Source organism: Podarcis cretensis (assembly GCF_951804945.1).
Source record: "Podarcis cretensis genome assembly, chromosome: 2".
NCBI classification, from domain to species: domain Eukaryota; kingdom Metazoa; phylum Chordata; class Lepidosauria; order Squamata; family Lacertidae; genus Podarcis; species Podarcis cretensis.
The window spans coordinates 118,990,947-119,013,249 of NC_137171.1; the positions used below are offsets into that span (position 1 = coordinate 118,990,947).

Below are 22,303 nucleotides of genomic sequence, written 5' to 3' on the forward strand. Positions count from 1 at the left end.
GCATGTACAGAAAGTGGGGAAAGAGAAGGAAGGGACCAGCAGCCTTTTGTGCGAGTGATTCCAAATCCTTGCATGACTTGCAGGCCACACAAATATTTTTTTTTAAAGTTGACTGCCCTTTGGGGCAAATCTGGTACATCACAAAACATGTATTTCACAAATTAGTTTTCCAAAATGGTGTGTTTCCGGGCTTAGAGCAGCACACATGATGTGGAAATTCATGAAGGAGTTCCTGACCAGAGATCCAAATAAAACTAGGTAACGGAATCAAAAAATATTTATTGTGCACACCGAGGATTTATTATCCGCTTCTCACAGGATTTTTTTTCCACGAACAAAAATATAGCTGGGACTGACCGCTGAGACCATATAACACCGGTCCTGAAAGACCTACATTGACTCCCACAATTCCAAGTGTTAGTGCTGACCTTTAAAGCCCTAAATGGCCTCGGCCCAGTATACCTGAAGGAGCGTCTCCACCTCCATTGGCCCTCCTCCAAGGGCCTTCTGGTGGTTCCCTCACTGCAAAAAGTGAGGATACAGGAAACCAGGCAGAGAGCCTTCTCGGTAGTGGCACCCATCCTATGAAATGTCCTCCCTTCAGATGTCAAGGAAATAATAAATTGATGTTTTATTGTGTTTTTAATATTCTGTTGGGAGCCACCCAGAGTGGCTTGGGAGGCCCAGCCAGATAAGTGGGGTATAAGTAATAACTTAGTATTATTTTTTATTTTCACTACTACTACTACTACTACTACTACTACTATAGGATTCTGCAGCAGTAACCAGTCAGCTTCTAACATGTTAAGGCATGAGAAATAGTATTTTCTTGTTACTGACTTTTGCCTATACATTCCATCTATCTGTACGTAACTGTATCTACAAAAGCCTACAAGCTGTATATGTTTATTGTTTGGACCATTATGGTCATATGAAATATATGCATAAATATGGCATTAAAATACAGTATCAGTCTATATTACACACACACACACAAATAAGTTTTTAGATGTCATTCCTAATTAAATCTTTACAGTCCACCATGTTCTCCCCAATGAACATGTTCTCCTCAATGAACAGCTCTTTCCACACTCCATGCATTCATATGGTTTCTCCCCTGTATGAGTTCTTTGATGTCTAATAAGGATGCTTCTGGCACTGAAGCTCTTTCACACTCCATGCATTTATATGGATTTATATGGTTTTCCTGTGTGTGAATTATATGATGCATTTTAAAAGAGTTGCTGCAACTGAAGCTCTTTTCACACTCCATGCATTTATAAGGTTTCTCCCCTGTATGAGTTCTTTGATGCACATTAAGTTGGCTACTGGATTTGAAGCCCTTTCCACACTCCATGCATTTATAAGGTTTCTCCCCTGTATGAGTTCTTTGATGCTCATTAAGGTGACTACTGTTTCTGAAGCTCTTTCCACACTCCATGCATTTATAAGGCTTCTCCCCTGTATGAGTTCTTTGATGCACATTAAGTTGGCTACTGGATTTGAAGCCCTTTCCACACTCCATGCATTCATAAGGTTTTTCATCTGAGTGTACTCTTTGATGTCTAGCAAGGGCTGAGCGACTACAGCTGTAGTAATTTTATCTTATGTTCAAGATTTCTAAACACCTGATCCAAAAGGTCTCTCAAGTGGCACAGTGATCTCTTTCTGCACACAGTACATTCATGTTTTTTCTCCACCCTGTTAAGTTGATTTTCATCTGCTTGGGAAACACTGTGTTCATCCCTTGGCTTCACTGTTTCTCTCCTCTCTTGTTTGTTGGCTCCATCTTGAACCCCCAACTTCGGGGCAGCTGTTTATACGCATTGGGTATCTTATATAATCAAACAAGGATAAACCTGGTTCAGAATAGAGCATATTGGTAGCGATCTACTGCTTAGTTACAGCATATACAAAGAAGCTCTTCTGCAATAATTTTTATAACGTCCCTCTAAATATTCTGAGCACATAGTCTGAAAACAAAAGTCAGAAATGCTTGCCTAAAGGAACAGATTGGTAAATCAGAGGGGAAATTCTCAAGTTCATGTCTTATTTTAATTAAATACCAATGTGGGGCAGTGTACAAAATTAGCCAGGCGCCCGACACATTTTGCACCTGGCTATTGGCAACTTGGAAAACTCAGCAGTGGCCAGAAGATTGGAGAAGATCAGTCTACATCCCAATCCCAAAGAAGGGCAGTGCCAAAGAATGCTCCAACTATCGCACAATTGCACTAATTTCTCACGCTAGCAAGGTTATGCTTAAAATTCTACAAGGAAGGCTCAAGCAGTATGTGGACCGAGAACTCCCAGAAGTGCAAGCTGGATTTAGAAGAGGCAGAGGAACCAGAGACCAAATTGCAAACATGCGCTGGATTATGGAGAAAGCTAGAGAGTTCCAGAAAGACATTTACTTCTGCTTCATTGACTATGCAAAAGCTTTTGACTGTGTCGACCATGGCAAACTATGGCAAGTTCTTAAAGAAATGGGAGTGCCTGATCACCTCATCTGTCTCCTGAGAAATCTCTATGTGGGACAAGAAGCTACAGTTAGAACTGGATATGGAACAACTGACTGGTTCAAAATTGGGAAAGGAGTACGACAAGGCTGCATTTTGTCTCCCTGCTTATTTAACTTATATGCAGAATTCATCATGCGAAAGGCTGGGCTGGATAAATCCCTAGCCGGAATTAAGATTGCCGGAAGAAATATCAACAACCTCAGATATGCAGATGACACAACCTTGATGGCAGAAAGTGAGGAGGAATTAAAGAACCTTTTATTGAGGGTGAAAGAGGAGAGTGCAAAATATGGTCTGAAGCTCAACATCAAAAAAACGAAGATCATGGCTACTGGTCCCATCACCTCCTGGCAAATAGAAGGGGAAGAAATGGAGGCAGTGAGAGATTTTACTTTCTTGGGCTCCATGATCACTGCAGATGGTGACAGCAGCCATGAAATTAAAAGACGCCTGCTTCTTGGGAGAAGGGCAATGACAGGCCTAGACAGCATCTTGAGAAGTAGAGACATCACCTTGCCAACAAAGGTCCGTATAGTTAAAGCTATGGTTTTCCCAGTAGTGATGTATGGAAGTGAGAGCTGGACCATAAAGAAGGCTGATCGCCGAAGAATTGATGCTTTTGAATTCTCTGGTGTCGAGAAAGGTGGTTACTGTGGTGGTAGCTCTTTCCACACTCCAAACATTTGTAGGGTTTGTCCCGTGTGAATTCTCTTATGTGCATGAAGGATGTTGGAGTCACTGAAGCTTTTTCTACATTTCAAACATTTATACGGTTTCTCCCCCGTATGAGTTTGTCGATGCACATTAAGGGAGGAACTCTGACTGAAGCTCTTTCCACACTCCAGGCATTCATATGGTTTTCCCCGTGTGAGTTCTTTGATGTTTAGTAAGGTAGCCACTGTAGCTGAAGCTCTTTCCACACTCCAGGCATTTATATGGATTTATATGGTTTTCAAATCCCTGCGGCGGGGTGCGCTCCCGCTGCTCGGTCCCAGCAGTTCGAAAGCACCCCCGGGTGCAAGTAGATAAATAGGGACCGCTTACCAGCGGGAAGGTAAACGGCGTTTCCGTGTGCGGCTCTGGCTCTGGCTCTGGTCAGAGCAGCGATGTCACGCTGGCCACATGACCCGGATGGGCGCACAACCCCAGAGTCTGTCAAGACATGCCCGTACGGGCAGGGGTACCTTTACCTTTACCTTTATGGTTTTCCTGTGTGTGAATTATATGGTGCATTTTAACAGACTTGCTGCAACTGAAGCTCTTTCCACACTCCATGCATTTATAAGGTTTTTCACCTGTATGAGATCTTCGATGCACATTAAGGGAGGCACTCTGATTGAAGCTCTTTCCACACTCCATGCATGTATATGGTTTTTCCCCTGTGTGAGTTCTTTGATGTTTAGTAAGGGTACTACTGTCAAAGAAACTCTTTCCACATTCCCAGCATTTGTAAGGTTTCTCCCCTGTATGAGTTCTTTGATGCAAAGTAAGGTGGGCACTGTTTCTGAATCTCTTTCCACACTCCATGCATTCATAAGGTTTCTTCCCTGTATGTATTATCTGATGCACATTAAGTTGGCCACTGTTTCTGAATCTCTTTCCACACTCCATGCATTCATAAGGTTTCTCCCCTGTATGAGTTCTCTGATGCAAATTAAGTTGGCTACTGAATTTGAAGCCCTTTCCACACTCCAGGCATTTATATGGTTTCTCCCCTGTATGAGTTATCTGATGCACATTAAGTTGGCTACTGGATTTGAAGCTCTTTCCACACTCCATGCATTCATAAGGTTTCTCCCCTGTATGAGTTCTCTGATGCACATTAAGCTGGCCACTGTCTCTGAAGCTCTTTCCACACTCCTGGCATTTATATGGTTTTTCCCCTGTGTGAGTTTTTTGATGTCTAATAAGGTTGCTTCTGGCACTGAAGCTCTTTCCACACTCCATGCATTCATAAGGTTTCTCCCCTGTATGAATTATCTGATGCACATTAAGTTGGCTACTGGATTTGAAGCCCTTTCCACACTCCATGCATTCATAAGGTTTTTCACCTGAGTGTACTCTTTGATGTATAGTAAGGGCTGCGCGACTACAGAATCTCTTTCCGCACACAGTACATTCATGTTTTTTCTCCACCCTGTTAATCTGATTTTCATCTTCTTGGGAAACACTGTGTTCACCCCTTGGCTTCACTGTTTCTGTCCTCTCTTGTTTGTTGGCTCCATCTTGAACCCCCAACTTCCTTTCCTTCTCTTGCTCCTCACCTCTTTCTGGCCAGACTTCTGATGGCTCCTCCTCATCCAGGACCCCCCAGACATCTCCTGATGGAATAAAAATTTTAAAATAAAGGTTGATACAGCTGCTTCCTTATCAAAACTCAAGGCCTGGCACTATGTTAAAGGCGTTTTACATAAAAACAAATGGTGCGATACCTGGTTTTAATAAAATATCACCATTTAATCAAGGGTTATTTGTATCAGAAAAGTTCTGGTGAGCAGTCCCTAAGATTAACCAAGCCATAAATAACACAATTTAAACCAGCAGGCAATAACATCAACAGAGCCTGCCTGCCTATGGGCCTGTGTGAGGCGGCTGCCTCAGGTGTCACCCCCAAAGGGGCGTCACTGCTCAGCTTTGCTGCTAGTCTCCCCGGCTTCCAGGGGCGAAGTGGAATGGGCAGCAAAGCTTTGTGAGTCCTCTCTCCTCCAGCCAAGTCCAGAAAAGGATCCTCCCCCAACAAGGGCAAGTCCACAAGAGGGCAGACATTCCACCACTCAGCTTTGCCAGTGAATGGGGGGAGGCGTCTGCACCCCTTGGAGGACTGGTGGGGTGAGGGGGGACCACCCCACCCAACCTGCAGGGGTACGCTCCTTATGGATTTTGAGCCCCCATTGTGGGGGCAGAAGTGAGGCCACCCCTGAGCATTGATAATACAGAACTGCAACTCAGAGCAGCTTGAAAGTCTAGCTCTGAAGAGCTTGTTGAAAAACCAAAATGAATAATAACAATAATAGCATTTATTTTATTTATATCCCAACCGTCTGGCTGGGTTTCCCAAGCCACTCTGGGTGGCTTACAGCATATATAAAAATGCAATCAAACCTCATATATTAAGAAACAGAATATTCTATATATGCAACAAACAAACCAATACATCAATAGAAACCAATAACAATAACAAGATACTCAAGTTTTCTACAAATTAGGATCCCCCACACAGAAGATTGTTAGTATGCTTTTTCTACCATTCTCCACGCTAGATTGCCACAATGCATTATACTTCTGGCTGCTTTAGAAGAGCGTTCAGAAACTACAGAGTGCTGACCGGTGCAAGAGGCTCTGAGCATATCTGGGTTCCTGTCTTCAAGTCAAGGTGCTGATTTTGACTTATGTAGCTCAATGGCTGCTTCTCATGAATCCACCGAGAGCCTGCGCTCATCATCTGAGGTCCTTCTCACAGTGCCCTCTCCAACTGAGGTGCAAAGAGAGGCAATACAGAATGCGTCTTTCACTGCTGGCTCCCCACCTAAAGAATGCTCTCCCCCAGGGAGGCAACCCAGAAGCCATCACTGGCTAATTGTAGCAGAGAAGCAATAATATTTATTTTCAGCCAGGCTTCTGGCATTTAACCTGGGAGAAAAACAAACACTGTGACCTCCTTTAGCGGAGCTGAAGGAAGGCACTCCGAGCCACTGAGGAACCCATACCTATTATAACTATTAATGAAGGCGAAAAGGATCCTTACCCTGAGAGGTCACCATCTCACGAACCTCCACCATGACGTCCTTGTACAGAGCTCTCCGTAGGGCCCACTTGTCGTCAGCGAAATACAAGGACACCTGTCAAAGCTCACTGATCCCTGGAAGGACAGAACAATTCCCTTCTTTATAGGCACTCCAAGGCAAGGTGTGGAAACCATCTCTCCTCAGATCCCCCTCCAATGATAGATGGGGCAACTGGAGATTTGACCTTCAGTGTTTATTTGTTTTTTAATAAGACGTGAAAATCTGGATAACTAAATTTAAGACTGGGGGAAATGGGTGTTTTGTCCCACCCCATACTCCCTCCCCTTCCTCAGGTGTTTGAAGACCAAACATGCTGCCCAGCAGGCAAAATGGGAAGTGGAGAGGGATGATTTTTTTCAATGATGGCTTTATGCATACTGGTTTCTAAATTGGTTTGTGGGTTTTAGTTGTGTTCTAGCTCCCATTGGATCACTGTGCCACTTGAGAGACCTTTTGGATCAGGTGTTTAGAAATCTTGAACATAAGATAAAATTACTACAGCTGCAGATGGCCAGTTATACGCCCAGGGGCCCACCTTTTTTAATGATATATGTTTAGTACATACATTTTGCAGAGGAAAAGTTTTTTTTCATGGTTTAATTTGCAGTGGACCTACGGCCTTCGATACAATAAAATGCTAAAGAGTCTTAACTGAGGAGGATCCTCTCCTGCCATAGAGCATGCAGCTCCTTCTGCACTCTATGGGGCGCTACCTTTGAAGGTGACCCGGAAACTAGATCAAATCCAGAATGCAGCAGCTAGACTCGTAACTGGGAGCAGCAGCCAACTAAGACCTGAAAGATCTACATTAGCTCCCAGTATGTTTCCGAGCAAAATTCAAAATGTTGGTGCTGACCTTTAAAGCCCTAAATGGCCTCAGCATGTATACCTGAAGGAGCGTCTCCACCCCATCGCTCAGTCCTGACACTGAGGCCCAGATAGAATTACTACAGCTGCAGATCGCTAGTTATAGCGGTACCTCAAGTTAAGAACTTAATTCGTTCTGGAGGTCCGTTCTTATCCTGGAACTGTTCTTAACCTGAAGCACCACTTTAGCCTCCCACTGTTTCTGCACGATTTCTGTTCTAATCCTCAAGCAAAGTTCTTAACCTGAGGTGCTATTTCTGGGTTAGCGGAGACTGTAAGCTGAAGCGTATGTAACCCGAGGTACCACTGTATATCCCCAGGGGCCCACCTTTTTTAAAGCCCTAAATGTCCTTGGCCCAGTATACCTGAAGGAGCGTCTCCACCCCATCGTTCAGTCCGGACACTGAGGTCCAGCTCCAAGGGCTTTCTGGCAGTTCCCTCGCGGCAAGAAGCCAAATTACAGGGAACCAGGCAGAGGGCCTTCTCGGAAATGGCACCTGCCCTGTGGAAAGCCCTCCCTTCAGATGTCAAGGAAATAAATAACTATCTGACTTTTAGAAGACATCTGAAGACAGCCCTGTTGAGGAAAGCTTTTAAGGTTTCATCTTTTATTGTGCTTTTAATTTTCTGTTGGGAGCCACCCAGAGTGGCTGGGGAAGCCCAGCTAAATGGGCGGGGTATGAAGGAATAGAATAATCGTAATTCTTGTTCCTCCTGCTCCTCCCTGGCTGGCAGGAGACTCTCCTGGCTCCCTGTTCACTCCCTGCCATTCCTCCCCATTCCCTGCCCTGCGGCCTTTGCTGGGCGCTCCTTCTGCTTTCTCTGGACAGAGGAGCGGGAGAAAAGGCCGCAGGATGAGGCCAGAGGCCGGCGAAGGCCAGCGAGCAGCGTCGCTTCGGCCTCCCGCTTCCCCTCCCAGGAGAGGACGACCTTTCCCCGCCGCCCAGGAGGGAAGCGGCGCCCTCCCTCTCGCCCCCCAGTTCCGCCCCCGGCTCGGCCCCCTCCCCCCAGTTACCCGCCTCCAGGGAGGACGGCATCAACCCGGGGAAGCGGAACAGGAAGCGGAAGCGCCTCCTCTCTCGCCAGTCTTCCCTTCCTCTCTAGGAATCGAAGCTCTGTCGCCGCAGTTAACCCTTGCGGAGCCGCGGGGCAGGAGCCTCTTGGCTGCTCCGGGCAGAGAGGGAGCCCGGCTGGTCTCCGGCTCTGAAGCAGGAGGGGGAAACCCGGCTGCAGGATCAGGCCAGCGGCGCCCCCAGGACAGAATCCCCGCCCCCCCCGCAGGTGCTCCAAGCAAGATCCGAGTTCAAGAGCAGCTTTATCCTCACCTGTGGTATTCTACTTATTTATATCCCGCCTTTTTCCAAGGCAGAGAGCCAAGGCGGCTTACAAAGGGGTTGCCATGGCTATAAATTCTAAAAGGCAGGCGGCATTGAGAGGCAAGGAACTGCAAACGTTTCAAAGATCCTGGTTGAAATCAGAATTAGAAAAAAAATCAAGATGCACCTATTTTGTGAAATCAGCTGAGAAGAGAGGTCCAGCGGCTGCAAAAAAAAGTGTACTTTAAATATTTTCAAATGACATAATACGTGACAGAGTCTCGAATTAGGATTAGCTATTTTGGATTGGGACGCGGGTGGCACTGTAGGTTAAACCACAGAGCCTAGGACTTGCCAATCAGAAGGTCGGCGGTTTGAATCCCTGCGACGGAGTGAGCTCCCATTGCTCGGTCCCTGCTCCTGCCAACCTACCAGTTCGAAAGCACGTCAAAGTGCAAGTAGATAAATAGGTACAGCTCTGGCAGGAAGGTAAACGGCGTTTCCGTGTGCTGCTCTGGTTCGCCAGGAGCGTCTTAGTCATGCTGGCCACATGACCCGGAAGCTGTACGCCAGCTCCCTTGGCCAGTAAAGCGAGATGAGCGCCGTAACCCCAGAGTCGGCCATGATGACTGGACCTAATGGTCAGGGGTCCCTTTACCTTTACCTATTTTGAATCAAACCGAGTCCTTTCCAAGTGTGCATCTAAAATGGTGCATGTACAGAGGGAAACAAACCCCCACGAGGGACCTTGGTTTACTGCCTTAGAATAGCACACATGATGTGGAAATTCATGAAGGAGATCCTGACCGGAGATCAAAATAAAACTAGGTAACGGAATAAAAAAATATTTATTGTGCACAGAGGTAGGGCTCGTGTCACACGATTTTTCCCCACGCACAAAAATATAGCTGGGACTGGCCACTGAGACCACATAACACCTGTCCTGAAAGACATACATTGTCTCCCACTACATTTCCAAGCACAATTCAAAGTGTTGGTGCTGACCTTTAAAGCCCTAAATGGCCTCGGCCCAGTATACCTGAAGAAGCGTCTCCACCCCCATCATTCAGCCCAGACACTGAGGTCCAGCTCCGAGGGCCTCCTGCAGGTTCCCTCACTGCAAAAAGTGAGGATACAGGGAACCAGGCAGAGGGCCTTCTTGGTAGTAGCACCCGCCCTGTGGAATGCCATCCCATCAGATGTCAAGGAAATAAACAACTATCTGACTTTTAGAAGACATCTTTGAAATGTGCTCGGAAACGTGCTGGGAGACAATGTAGGTCTTTCAAGACCGGTGTTATGTGGTCTTGGCAGCCGTTCTCAGTCACCATTCCCAGTCACCAGTGTAGCTGCCGCATTTTGGATTAGCACCACTCTGGCGAGACAGTCCGCGGGCAAGTAGGGTCTCAGCCTACGTACCAGATGGAGCTGGTAGACAGCTGACCTGGACACAGAATTAAACTGTGCCTCCATGGACAGCTGTGAGTCCAAAATGACTCGCAAGCTGCGCACCTGGTCCTTCCGGGGCACAGTTACCCCATTCAGGACCAGGGAGTCCTCTACACCTGCCCGCCTCCTGTCCCCCCAAAACAGTACTTCTGTCTTGTCAGGATGCAACCTCAATCTGTTGGCCACCATCCATCCTCCAACAGCCTCCAGACACTCACACAGGACCTTCACTGCCTTCACTGGTTCTGATTTGAAAGAGAGATAGAGCTGGGTATCATCCACATACTGATGAACACCTAGCCCAAACCCCATGATGATCTCTCCTAGCGGCTGCATGTAGATGTTGAAAAGCATGGGGGAGAGGACAGAACCCTGAGGCACCCCACAAATGAGAGCCCAGGGGTCTGAACACTCATCCCCACCACCACTTTCTGAACATGGCCCAGGAGGAAGGAGCAGAACCACTGTATGACAGTGGTATGAAGACCAAACAGGGAGGGAGCTGCCTCTTTTTGGCATCCTTCAGAGATAGAGCAGGAAAGGCGGGTGATCTCAGGTGTGTGTAAAATAGCTGAATGCCTCTCCATGAAAGAAGCAGTAGCTCCTTGCTTATAGAAAGCTAGCTTGCCAGGGAACAGGGGAAAACAAAACCTTTCTCCCTTGGTCCCTGGAATTTAAATTTGTGGCAACTGTGAAAAGGGCAAATTCTATGTTAGGGGTTATTGGGAACCTAAGAATTTAAAGCCCTAAACGGCCTCGGTCCTGTATACCTGAAGGAGCATCTCCACCCCCATCGTTCAGCCCGGACACTGAGATCCAGCGCCAAGGGCCTTCTGGCGGTTCCCTCATTGCGAGAAGTGAGGCTACAGGGAACCAGGCAGAGGGCCTTCTCGGTAGTGGCGCCCGACCTGTGGAACGCCCTCCCACCAGATGTCAAAGAGATAAAGAATTACCTGACATTCAGAAGACATCTTAAGGCAGCCCTGTTCAGGGAAGTTTTTAATATGTAATGCTGTATTGTTTTTAACACTGATTGGGAGCCGCCCAGAGTGGCTGGGGAAACTCAGCCAGATGGGCGGGGTATAAATAATAAATTATTATTATTATTATTATTACTAAGAATAACTCTACAGTCCATGAGGCAGACTGAGGCAGCCACTTCAGGTCATAGCTGTCAACCTTTCCCTTTTCTTGCGAGGAATCCTATTCGGAATAAGGGAATTTCCCTTAAAAAAAGGGAAACATTGACAGCTATTGCAGTGGAAGCAAATACTAATACTAACAATAATCATTTATTTATTGTACCCCATCCATCTGACTGGGTTGTCCCAGCCATTCTGCACCTGGTTGATCCAACAGAGTCATTCTTAGGTTCTTAATAACCCCTAGCATAGGATTTGCCCTCTTGGCAGTTGCCACAAATTCGAGGGGAAAAGGTTCTGTCCTCATCTGTTCCCTGACATGCTGGCTTTCTATCAGTGGCGTAGCATGGGTTGTCAGCACCCGGGGCAAGGCAAGTAATTTGCACCCCCTAGCCTGTGGATTTGCGCCCCTAACCCGTGGATTTGCGCCCCCTAACCCCCAGATGTTGCGCCCGGTGCGGCCGGGCCCCCCTGCACCCCCCCCACGCTACGCCACTGCTTTCTATAAGCCAGGATTTGCTGCTCCTTTCATGGAGAAGCATTCAGCTGTCTCCCACAGGCTCCCTAAGTCTGCTCCTCTCCCAAGCAACCTGAGATTTCTTCGCCTTATCTGCCTGTGCTCCACCCTCTTCATCCCTTTGCAGATTCTGAGAGATCAAGGGGGAGGGGAGCCGGTCAGAGCAGGAGGGGGAGACCCCCTAACTTAGTCACCAGCCTGACTCATCTCTGCCTCTTGGCTCCTCTCCAGCCTCCTCTTCTGCCTCTGATTCTGGACTGCTCTCTGCCACAAAATACTTTTAATACCATACAGCTTCCTTCACCCATTAATACCTTGGTTCATGAGGGTCACTTTTCCTCAGTTACCCACTCTCTAAGCCAGGGGTCCTTAAACTTTTTAAACATTGGGCCGGTGCGCTGTCCCTCAGACACTGTTGTGGGCCGGACTATATTTTTTTTTGGGGGGGGGGGGAATAATGAACGAATTCCTATGCACATTGCGTGTTATAGCTAATGACTTGCAGTTCAAACAATGTGGATTAAAGGCAAAGGAGGAATTGGCTAAATGGTAGGGAAAGATGGAGTTTTCCCACTGGAGCTATAGAAAGTGGAAACTGTGCCTTTTAAACTTGCTCATAAAGGATCTAGAGTTAGGGGCAGAGGAAGCCAAGTTTGCCTATGACACAGGAACTTGCCAAATTGAGTGAATGTGCTGCAAAATAGTTAAGACAGCAAATGCAATTCAGTTTCCATGAGCGTCAAGTGATGTCTGCCTCCGCTGAAAAGGCTCGATTTCCCTCGGTGTCCCAGTGGGTCAAGGAGCCTTCCCTCCCCAGCTGCCGGGCCCCCCAGGAGCCCCAATACTTCGCCTATGAGAGCCTGGAAGATGCCGATGACTCTCTCCACAGACCTCTGCAGCTGCCCCTCGTCTGCCCGGCTCAGCTTGGCCTGCACTGTTGCTGCAGGAAGCCCTTCTCCACCCCACCCGGACCCCAGCCCGGCTCTTGCCACACAGGCGGCTGCGCCCAGGGATGCCCTCGCTGCCTTGCTCGGTCTGCACTCTGCACGCACTCAGAGGCTCCTGAGCAGCGGCGACACCCACATAGGCGTCCCGGAGGCAGCAGCGGCTCCTCCTCCTGCCCCACGAAGGGGCAGCTCGGGGCCGGGCGAGGCGGGGGGAAGCCATACAATATTTAAAATGAATAATGATTTTAATCAACATAAACTTACAGTGGTACCTTGGGTTACAGACGCTTCAGGTTACAGACGCTTCAGGTTACAGACTCTGCTAACCAGAAATAGTACCTTGGGTTAAGAACTTTGCTTCAGGGTGAGAACAGAAACCGCGCGGTGGCAGCGGGAGGCCCCATTAGCTAAAGTGGTGCTTCAGGTTAAGAACAGTTTCAGGTTAAGAACGGACTTCTGGAACGAATTAAGTTCTTAACCCAAGGTACCACTCTATAAATATTTCAATGGGAAGTATGGGCCTGCTAATTTATGTTGGTCAGGAGAGAATCAGCTAAATAATCATGGGCGGGCGTTTCTCTCTCCCCAACCCCAACCCCCCCCCAAAAACCTGCAAAACGTGGGAGCAGTGGGAATGGCAGTGAAAGGGCAAGCCTGGAAAGTGAGAGGAAGATAAGAGAGAGGGGCTTAGGAAGGGAGAAAGCAGAGTGGGGTGTTTGTGTGTCAAATTCAGGAGGTAGCAGCATTTTTCAAAAGGTTTCTCTGCTTTGGAACTTGCAGGGGCTGGAAATAGACAGTTCCACCCCACCTTGGCTTCTTCTGCCACCCCAAAGATTAAAATGGTAGTGCTGGGTGGCACCTGCCCGCTCTTGCCAACCTGCAGCCCTTCAGGGATCTCTCCGTGGAGAGAGCCAACCCTTTCCAGAAGAAGTTAAAACTTGCAAAGGCTACCAAGGCATGGAGCTGAATTCTCCTCACACACCCCCACACCCCGCCATAAAGAAAAAGACAGGGGGAACTTGCAAAAAGGGCGGCCTCACATGAGCAGACTGGCGCCGGTGCGCAGGGAAAGAGAGGCTGAGCTTTTCTTGACAATATTCTGAACTCCTCCAACCGTGGCAGGTTGCAAAGGCGAGACGCGCATGCTGGGTGGGTGGGGTATGCGCGGGGGCTTGCGAGATGGGAAGGAGAGTGGTGGGGAAGTGGGAGACCTGGAGGGGCGGCGACTGAGCCGCGAGGGACCCCAGCAGCGGTGCTGCCTTCCGCCTGAACCGCCTGCGCACAAGGCCTCCTGGCCGCCGCCATTTCCTGCTCCGCCGTCTCCACGTCTGGCCTGGGACCCCCACAGCACCAGAAGCCAGACAGCCAGCAGCAGCAGCAGCGAGAACTGAATTTAGGACCTTGGCGGGCCTGATCCGGCCTGTGGGCCGTAGTTTGAGGACCCCTGTCTTAACCTGACCATAAGCCCTCTCTCTTCTCAAATCCATCCCTATCTTCTCAAATCAAGCCCCATCTCTTCACCTGACCCGTAGCCCTCTATCTCTCTCTCTCTTTTTATCCTCCCCTTTTTGTGACTTTGTAGCCATTTGGTGACAGGCTCCTTCACTCTGACAGAATTTCAGGGAGACTGCACCAGCAGACTCTGGCCTGGCTCTGCTGTCTGTCACACCTGTCCTTAAGGCGAGGGGTGTCTGGGTTCCTTGACAGTGTGTGGCCAGTTCCTAGTTGGAGCTTGGGGAGCTATCTAACCACCTAGGGTCTTTGAACTCATTTTAGCCAATGCATTCGAATGGAGAAGGGAGGGGAGCTTTGAGTTGAACAAATCCTTTAATTCCAGTATTTCTATTGTTCTACTGTCTCTTCCTAGAGGGTTTCCCAAAAAGGGACACGGGTGGCGCTGTGCTCTAAACCACAGAGCCTAGGGCTTGCTGATCAGAAGGCCGGTGGTTCAAATCCCCACGACAGGCTGAGCTCCCGTTGCTCGGTCCCTGCTCCTGCCAACCTAGCAGTTCGAAAGCACGTCAAAGTGCAAGTAGATAAATAGGTACCACTCCAGCGGGAAGGTAAACAGCATTTTCGTGCGCTGCTCTGGTTCGCCAGAAGCGGCTTAGTCATGCTGGCCACATGACCCGGAAACTGTACGCCACCTCCTTCGGCCAATAAAGCAAGGTGAGCGCCGCAACCCCAGAGTCGGCCACGACTGGACCTAATGGTCAGGGGTCCCTTTACCTTAGCGAGTTTCCTGCTTATTTCCCATTGTTGTTGAAGGCATGAAGGTGGCGCCTGCGGTGCTTCAGAAACTTCAGCTGCTGCAGAATCTGGCAGTCAGGTTGCTCACCGGAGCAAGACTGTGTGAGCATATTACACTGATCCTGGTCCAACCACACTGGAAACCAATTAGTTTCTGAGCCCAATTCAAAGTGCTGGTTTTGACCTATAAAGCCTTAACAGCTCAGGATCACAATACCTCAAGTATTGCCCCAGGCTGGATATCACCCTCTAAGACACTTCTTCATGTGCCTCCTCCATGTGTGGAAGGTGACAAAACAAGATCAGGACTTTTCTACAGTGGCTCCGTTTGTGGAAAGCTCTCCACAGGGAGGTTTGGCTGGCACCTTCATTATGCGCCTTTAGGTCCCGAGCGAAAACATTCTTCTTCAACCAGGACTTTGGCTGAATAAAGGGCAGTAATAAATGAAATATACAAATGTCTGTAGTAATAAAAAACACATCTTTGTGGGGAGAAGCTCTCCTGCACAAAACTGCTGCATTAAAAATAAAAATAAAATTTGCTATTGCATGTACAGAAAGTGGGGAAAGAGAAGGAAGGGACCAGCAGCCTTTTGTGCGAGTGATTCCAAATCCTTGCATGACTTGCAGGCCACACAAATATTTTTTTTTAAAGTTGACTGCCCTTTGGGGCAAATCTGGTACATCACAAAACATGTATTTCACAAATTAGTTTTCCAAAATGGTGTGTTTCCGGGCTTAGAGCAGCACACATGATGTGGAAATTCATGAAGGAGTTCCTGACCAGAGATCCAAATAAAACCAGGTAACGGAATCAAAAAATATTTATTGTGCACACCGAGGATTTATTATCCGCTTCTCACAGGATTTTTTTTCCACGAACAAAAATATAGCTGGGACTGACCGCTGAGACCATATAACACCGGTCCTGAAAGACCTACATTGACTCCCACAATTCCAAGTGTTAGTGCTGACCTTTAAAGCCCTAAATGGCCTCGGCCCAGTATACCTGAAGGAGCGTCTCCACCTCCATTGGCCCTCCTCCAAGGGCCTTCTGGTGGCTCCCTCACTGCAAAAAGTGAGGATACAGGAAACCAGGCAGAGAGCCTTCTCGGTAGTGGCACCCATCCTATGAAATGTCCTCCCTTCAGATGTCAAGGAAATAATAAATTGATGTTTTATTGTGTTTTTAATATTCTGTTGGGAGCCACCCAGAGTGGCTTGGGAGGCCCAGCCAGATAAGTGGGGTATAAGTAATAACTTAGTATTATTTTTTATTTTCACTACTACTACTACTTCTACTACTTCTACTATAGGATTCTGCAGCAGTAACCAGTCAGCTTCTAACATGTTAAGGCATGAGAAATAGTATTTTCTTGTTACTGACTTTTGCCTATACATTCCATCTATCTGTACGTAACTGTATCTACAAAAGCCTACAAGCTGTATATGTTTATTGTTTGGACCATTATGGTCATATGAAATATATACATAAATATGGCATTAAAATGCAGTATCAGTCTATATTACACACACACACACAAATAAGTTTTTAGATGTCATTCCCAATTAAATCTTTACAGTCCACCATGTTCTCCTCAATGAACATTCTCTCTGCCTAGTTTCTGAAGCTCTTTCCACACTCCATGCATTCATATGGTTTCTCCCCTGTATGAGTTCTTTGATGTCTAATAAGGATGCTTCTGGCACTGAAGCTCTTTCCACACTCCATGCATTTATATGGATTTATATGGTTTTCCTGTGTGTGAATTATATGATGCATTTTAAAAGAGTTGCTGCAACTGAAGCTCTTTTCACACTCCATGCATTTATAAGGTTTCTCCCCTGTATGAGTTCTTTGATGCACATTAAGGGAGGAACTCCAACTGAAAGTCTTTCCACACTCCATGCATTTATAAGGCTTCTCCCCTGTATCAGTTCTTTGATGCTCATTAAGGTGACTACTGTTTCTGAAGCTCTTTCCACATTCCATGCATTTATAAGGCTTCTCCCCTGTATGAGTTCTTTGATGCACATTAAGTTGGCTACTGGATTCGAAGCCCTTTCCACACTCCATGCATTCATAAGGTTTTTCACCTGAGTGTACTCTTTGATGTTGGGAAAGATGGAGGGCACAAGGAGAAGGGGGCGACAGAGGACGAGATGGTTGGATAGTGTTTTCGAGGTTACCAGCATGAGTCTGACCAAGCTGCGGGGGGCAGTGGAGGCCAGGATTGCCTGGCGTTCTCTGGTCCATGGGGTCACGAAGAGTCGGACACGACTAAACGACTAAACAACAACAACAAATTGGCAACTTCATGCACAGTAAAGAAACTACTATAACCGAAGCTCTTTACACACATCAACTTTCATAGGGTTAGTCCCCTGAAGGAGTTCTCTGGTGTCGAGAAAGGTGGTTACTGTGGTGATAGCTCTTTCCACACTCCAAACAATTGTAGGGTTTGTCCCGTGTGAATTCTCTTATGTGCATGAAGGATGTTAGAGTCAGTGAAGCTTTTTCTACATTTCAAACATTTATACGGTTTCTCCCCCGTATGAGTTCGTCGATGCACATTAAGGGAGGAACTCTGACTGAAGCTCTTTCCACACTCCAGGCATTCATATGGTTTTCCCCGTGTGAGTTCTTTGATGTTTAGTAAGGTAGCCACTGTAGCTGAAGCTCTTTCCACACTCCAGGCATTTATATGGATTTATATGGTTTTCCTGTGTGTGAATTATATGGTGCATTTTAACAGACTTGCTGCAACTGAAGCTCTTTCCACACTCCATGCATTTATAAGGTTTTTCACCTGTGTGAGTTCTTTGATGTTTAGTAAAGGTACTATAGTCACTGAAGCTCTTTCCACACTCCATGCATTTATAAGGTCTTTCACCTGTATGAATTCGTCGATGCACATTAAGGGAGGCACTCTGATTGAAGCTCTTTCCACACTCCATGCATGTATATGGTTTTTCCCCTGTGTGAGTTCTTTGATGTTTAGTAAGGGTACTACTGTCAAAGAAACTCTTTCCACATTCCCAGCATTTATAAGGTTTCTCCCCTGTATGAGTTCTTTGATGCAAAGTAAGGTGGGCACTGTTTCTGAATCTCTTTCCACACTCCATGCATTCATAAGGTTTCTTCCCTGTATGCATTATCTGATGCACATTAAGTTGGCCACTGTTTCTGAATCTCTTTCCACACTCCATGCATTCATAAGGTTTCTCCCCTGTATGAGTTCTCTGATGCACATTAAGTTGGCTACTGGATTTGAAGCCCTTTCCACACTCCATGCATTCATAAGGTTTCTCCCCTGTATGAGTTCTTTGATGCACATTAAGCTGGCCACTGTCTCTGAAGCTCTTTCCACACTCCATGCATTCATAAGGTTTTTCACCTGAGTGTACTCTTTGATGTATAGTAAGGGCTGCGCGACTACAGAATCTCTTTCCGCACACAGTACATTCATGTTTTTTCTCCACCCTGTTAATCTGATTTTCATCTTCTTGGGAAACACTGTGTTCATCCCTTGGCTTCACTGTTTCTCTCCTCTCTTGTTTGTTGGCTCCATCTTGAACCCCCAACTTCCTTTCCTTCTCTTGCTCCTCACCTCTTTCTGGCCAGACTTCTGATGGCTCCTCCTCATCCAGGACCCCCCAAACATCTCCTGATGGAATAAAAATTTTAATATAAAGGTTGATACAGCTGCTTCCTTATCAAAACTCAAGGCCTGGCACTATGTTAAAGGCGTTTTACATAAAAACAAATGGTGCGATACCTGGTTTTAATAAAATATCACCATTTAATCAAGGGTTATTTGTATCAGAAAAGTTCTGGTGAGCAGTCCCTAAGATTAACCAAGCCATAAATAACACAATTTAAACCAGCAGGCAATAACATCAACAGAGCCTGCCTGCCTATGGGCCTGTGTGAGGCGGCTGCCTCAGGTGTCACCCCCAAAGGGGCTCAGCTTTGCTGCTAGTCTCCCCGGCTTCCAGGGGCGAAGTGGGATGGGCAGCAAAGCTCTGTGAGTCCTCTCCCCTCCAGCCAAGTCCAGAAAAGGATCCTCCCCCAACAAGGGCAAGTCCACAAGAGGGCAGACATTCCACCACTCAGCTTTGTCAGGATCTGAAAAGGCTCTTTGCCAGTGAATGGGGGGAGGCGTCTGCACCCCTTGGAGGTCTGGTGGGGTGAGGGGGGACCACCCCACCCAACCTGCAGGGGTACGCTCCTTATGGATTTTGAGCCCCCATTGTGGGGGCAGAAGTGAGACCATCCCTGAGCATTGATAATACAGCACTGCAACTCAGAGCAGCTTGAAAGTCTAGCTCTGAAGAGCTTGTTGAAAAACCAAAATGAATAATAACAATAATAGCATTTATTTTATTTATATCCCAAGCGTCTGGCTGGGTTTCCCAAGCCACTCTGGGTGGCTTACAGCATATATAAAAATGCAATCAAACCTCATATATTAAGAAACAGAATATTCTATATATGCAACAAACAAACCAATACATCAATAGAAACCAATAACAATAACAAGATACTCAAGTTTTCTACAAATTAGGATCCCCCACACAGAAGATTTTTAGTATGCTTTTTCCACCATTCTCCACGCTAGATTGCCACAATGCATTATACTTCAGGCTGCTTTAGAAGAGCGTTCAGAAACTACAGAGTGCTGACCGGTGCAAGAGGCTCTGAGCATATCTGGGTTCCTGTCTTCAAGTCAAGGTGCTGATTTTGACTTATGTAGCTCAATGGCTGCTTCTCATGAATCCACCGAGAGCCTGCGCTCATCATCAGAGGTCCTTCTCACAGTGCCCTCTCCAACTGAGGTGCAAAGAGAGGCAATACAGAATGCGTCTTTCACTGCTGGCTCCCCACCTAAAGAATGCTCTCCCCCAGGGAGGCAACCCAGAAGCCATCACTGGCTAATTGTAGCAGAGAAGCAAGAATATTTATTTTCAGCCAGGCTTCTGGCATTTAACCTGGGAGAAAAACAAACACTGTGACCTCCTTTAGTGGAGCTGAAGGAAGGCACTCCGAGCCACTGAGGAACCCATACCTATTATAACTATTAATGAAGGCGAAAAGGATCCTTACCCTGAGAGGTCACCATCTCACGAACCTCCACCATGACGTCCTTGTACAGAGCTCTCCGTAGGGCCCACTTGTCGTCAGCGAAATGCAAGGACACCTGTCAAAGCTCACTGATCCCTGGAAGGACAGAACAATTCCCTTCTTTATAGGTACTCCAAGGCAAGGTGTGGAAACCATCTCTCCTCAGATCCCCCTCCAATGATAGATGGGGCAACTGGAGATTTGACCTTCAGTGTTTATTTGTTTTTTAATAAGACGTGAAAATCTGGATAACTAAATTTAAGACTGGGGGAAATGGGTGTTTTGTCCCACCCCATACTCCCTCCCCTTCCTCAGGTGTTTGAAGACCAAACATGCTGCCCAGCAGGCAAAATGGGAAGTGGAGAGGGATGATTTTTTTCAATGATGGCTTTATGCATCCTGGTTTCTAAATTGGTTTGTGGGTTTTAGTTGTGTTCTAGCTCCCATTGGATCACTGTGCCACTTGAGAGAGCTTTTGGATCAGGTGTTTAGAAATCTTGAACATAAGATAAAATTACTACAGCTGCAGATGGCCAGTTATACGCCCAGGGGCCCACCTTTTTTAATGATATATGTTTAGTACATACATTTTGCAGAGGAAAAGTTTTTTCTCGTGGTTTAATTTTCAGTGGACCTATGGCCTTCGATACAATAAAATGCTAAAGAGTCTTAACTGAGGAGGATCCTCTCCTGCCGTAGAGCATGCAGCTCCTTCTGCACTCTATGGGGCGCTACCTTTGAAGGTGACCCGGAAACTAGATCAAATCCAGAATGCAGCAGCTAGACTCGTAACTGGGAGCAGCAGCCAACTAAGACCTGAAAGATCTACATTAGCTCCCAGTATGTTTCCGAGCAAAATTCAAAATGTTGGTGCTGACCTTTAAAGCCCTAAATGGCCTCAGCATGTATACCTGAAGGAGCGTCTCCACCCCATCGCTCAGTCCTGACACTGAGGCCCAGATAGAATTACTACAGCTGCAGATCGCTAGTTATAGCGGTACCTCAAGTTAAGAACTTAATTCGTTCTGGAGGTCCGTTCTTATCCTGGAACTGTTCTTAACCTGAAGCACCACTTTAGCCTCCCACTGTTTCTGCACGATTTCTGTTCTAATCCTCAAGCAAAGTTCTTAACCTGAGGTGCTATTTCTGGGTTAGCGGAAACTGTAAGCTGAAGCGTATGTAACCCGAGGTACCACTGTATATCCCCAGGGGCCCACCTTTTTTAAAGCCCTAAACAGCCTTGGCCCAGTATACCTGAAGGAGCATCTCCACCCCATCGTTCAGTCCGGACACTGAGGTCCAGCTCCAAGGGCTTTCTGGCAGTTCCCTCGCGGCAAGAAGCCAAATTACAGGGAACCAGGCAGAGGGCCTTCTCGGTAGTGGCACCCGCCCTGTGGAAAGCCCTCCCTTCAGATGTCAAGGAAATAAACACCTATCTGACTTTTAGAAGACATCTGAAGACAGCCCTGTTGAGGAAAGCTTTTAATGTTTCCTCTTTTATTCTGCTTTTAATTTTCTGTTGGGAGCCACCCAGAGTGGCTGGGGAAGCCCAGCTAAATGGGCGGGGTATGAAGGAATAGAATAATCGTAATTCTTGTTCCTCCTGCTCCTCCCTGGCTGGCAGGAGACTCTCCCGGCTCCCTGTTCACTCCCTGCCATTCCTCCCCATTCCCTGCCCTGCGGCCTTTGCTGGGCGCTCCTTCTGCTTTCTCTGGACAGAGGAGCGGGAGAAAAGGCCGCAGGATGAGGCCAGAGGCCGGCGAAGGCCAGCGAGCAGCGTCGCTTCGGCCTCCCGCTTCCCCTCCCAGGAGAGGACGACCTTTCCCCGCCGCCCAGGAGGGACGCGGCGCCCTCCCTCTCGCCCCCCAGTTCCGCCCCCGGCTCGGCCCCCTCCCCCCAGTTACCCGCCTCCAGGGAGGACAGCATCAACCCGGGGAAGCGGAACAGGAAGCGGAAGCGCCTCCTCTCTCGCCAGTCTTCCCTTCCTCTCTAGGAATCGAAGCTCTGTCGCCGCAGTTAACCCTTGCGGAGCCGCGGGGCAGGAGCCTCTTGGCTGCTCCGGGCAGAGAGGGAGCCCGGCTGGTCTCCGGCTCTGAAGCAGGAGGGGGAAACCCGGCTGCAGGATCAGGCCAGCGGCGCCCCCAGGACAGAATCCCCGCCCCCCCCCGCAGGTGCTCCAAGCAAGATCCGAGTTCAAGAGCAGCTTTATCCTCACCTGTGGTATTCTACTTATTTATATCCCGCCTTTCTCCCAGACCGAGAGTCAAGGCGGCTTACAAAGGGGTTGCCATAGTTATAAATTCTAAAAGGCAGGCGGCATTGAGAGGCAAGGAACTGCAAACGTTTCAAAGATCCTGGTTGAAATCAGAATTAGAAAAAAAAT

General features: G+C 47.6%; 2 protein-coding genes across 9 annotated transcripts in view; both read right to left on the reverse strand.

Annotated features, from left to right (window-relative positions):
- The window catches only part of LOC307208734 (uncharacterized protein), a 92,487-nt gene that overhangs the window by 13,122 nt on the left and 57,062 nt on the right, over window positions 1-22,303 (reverse strand). Inside the window, exons 1-2 of one of the 7 annotated variants that reach the window (XM_079963646.1) lie at window positions 6,268-7,150; window positions 4,787-4,843 (exon numbers count right to left, since the gene is read on the reverse strand). The exons of 5 other annotated variants lie outside the window; for them this stretch is intronic. The gene's annotated coding sequence lies outside the window, so the exon portion shown is untranslated. Of the gene's footprint in view, window positions 1-4,786; window positions 4,844-6,267; window positions 7,151-22,303 lie in introns of those variants that run through there. One more of the 7 variants, XM_079963647.1, reaches the window with a different exon arrangement.
- On the reverse strand, window positions 260-17,980 carry LOC307209027 (uncharacterized protein; the record flags this gene model as incomplete). 2 transcript variants are annotated; one of them, XM_079964113.1, is made up of 2 exons in its annotated part: window positions 260-563; window positions 15,920-17,980. In XM_079964113.1, the coding sequence occupies one exon, from the start codon at window positions 17,949-17,951 to the stop codon at window positions 17,415-17,417; it is 537 nt and encodes a 178-aa protein (XP_079820239.1). In that variant the 3' UTR covers window positions 260-563; window positions 15,920-17,414. The 2 variants fall into 2 exon arrangements, with proteins under 2 accessions (XP_079820239.1, XP_079820238.1); XM_079964112.1 differs by having other exon boundaries at window positions 15,920-17,052.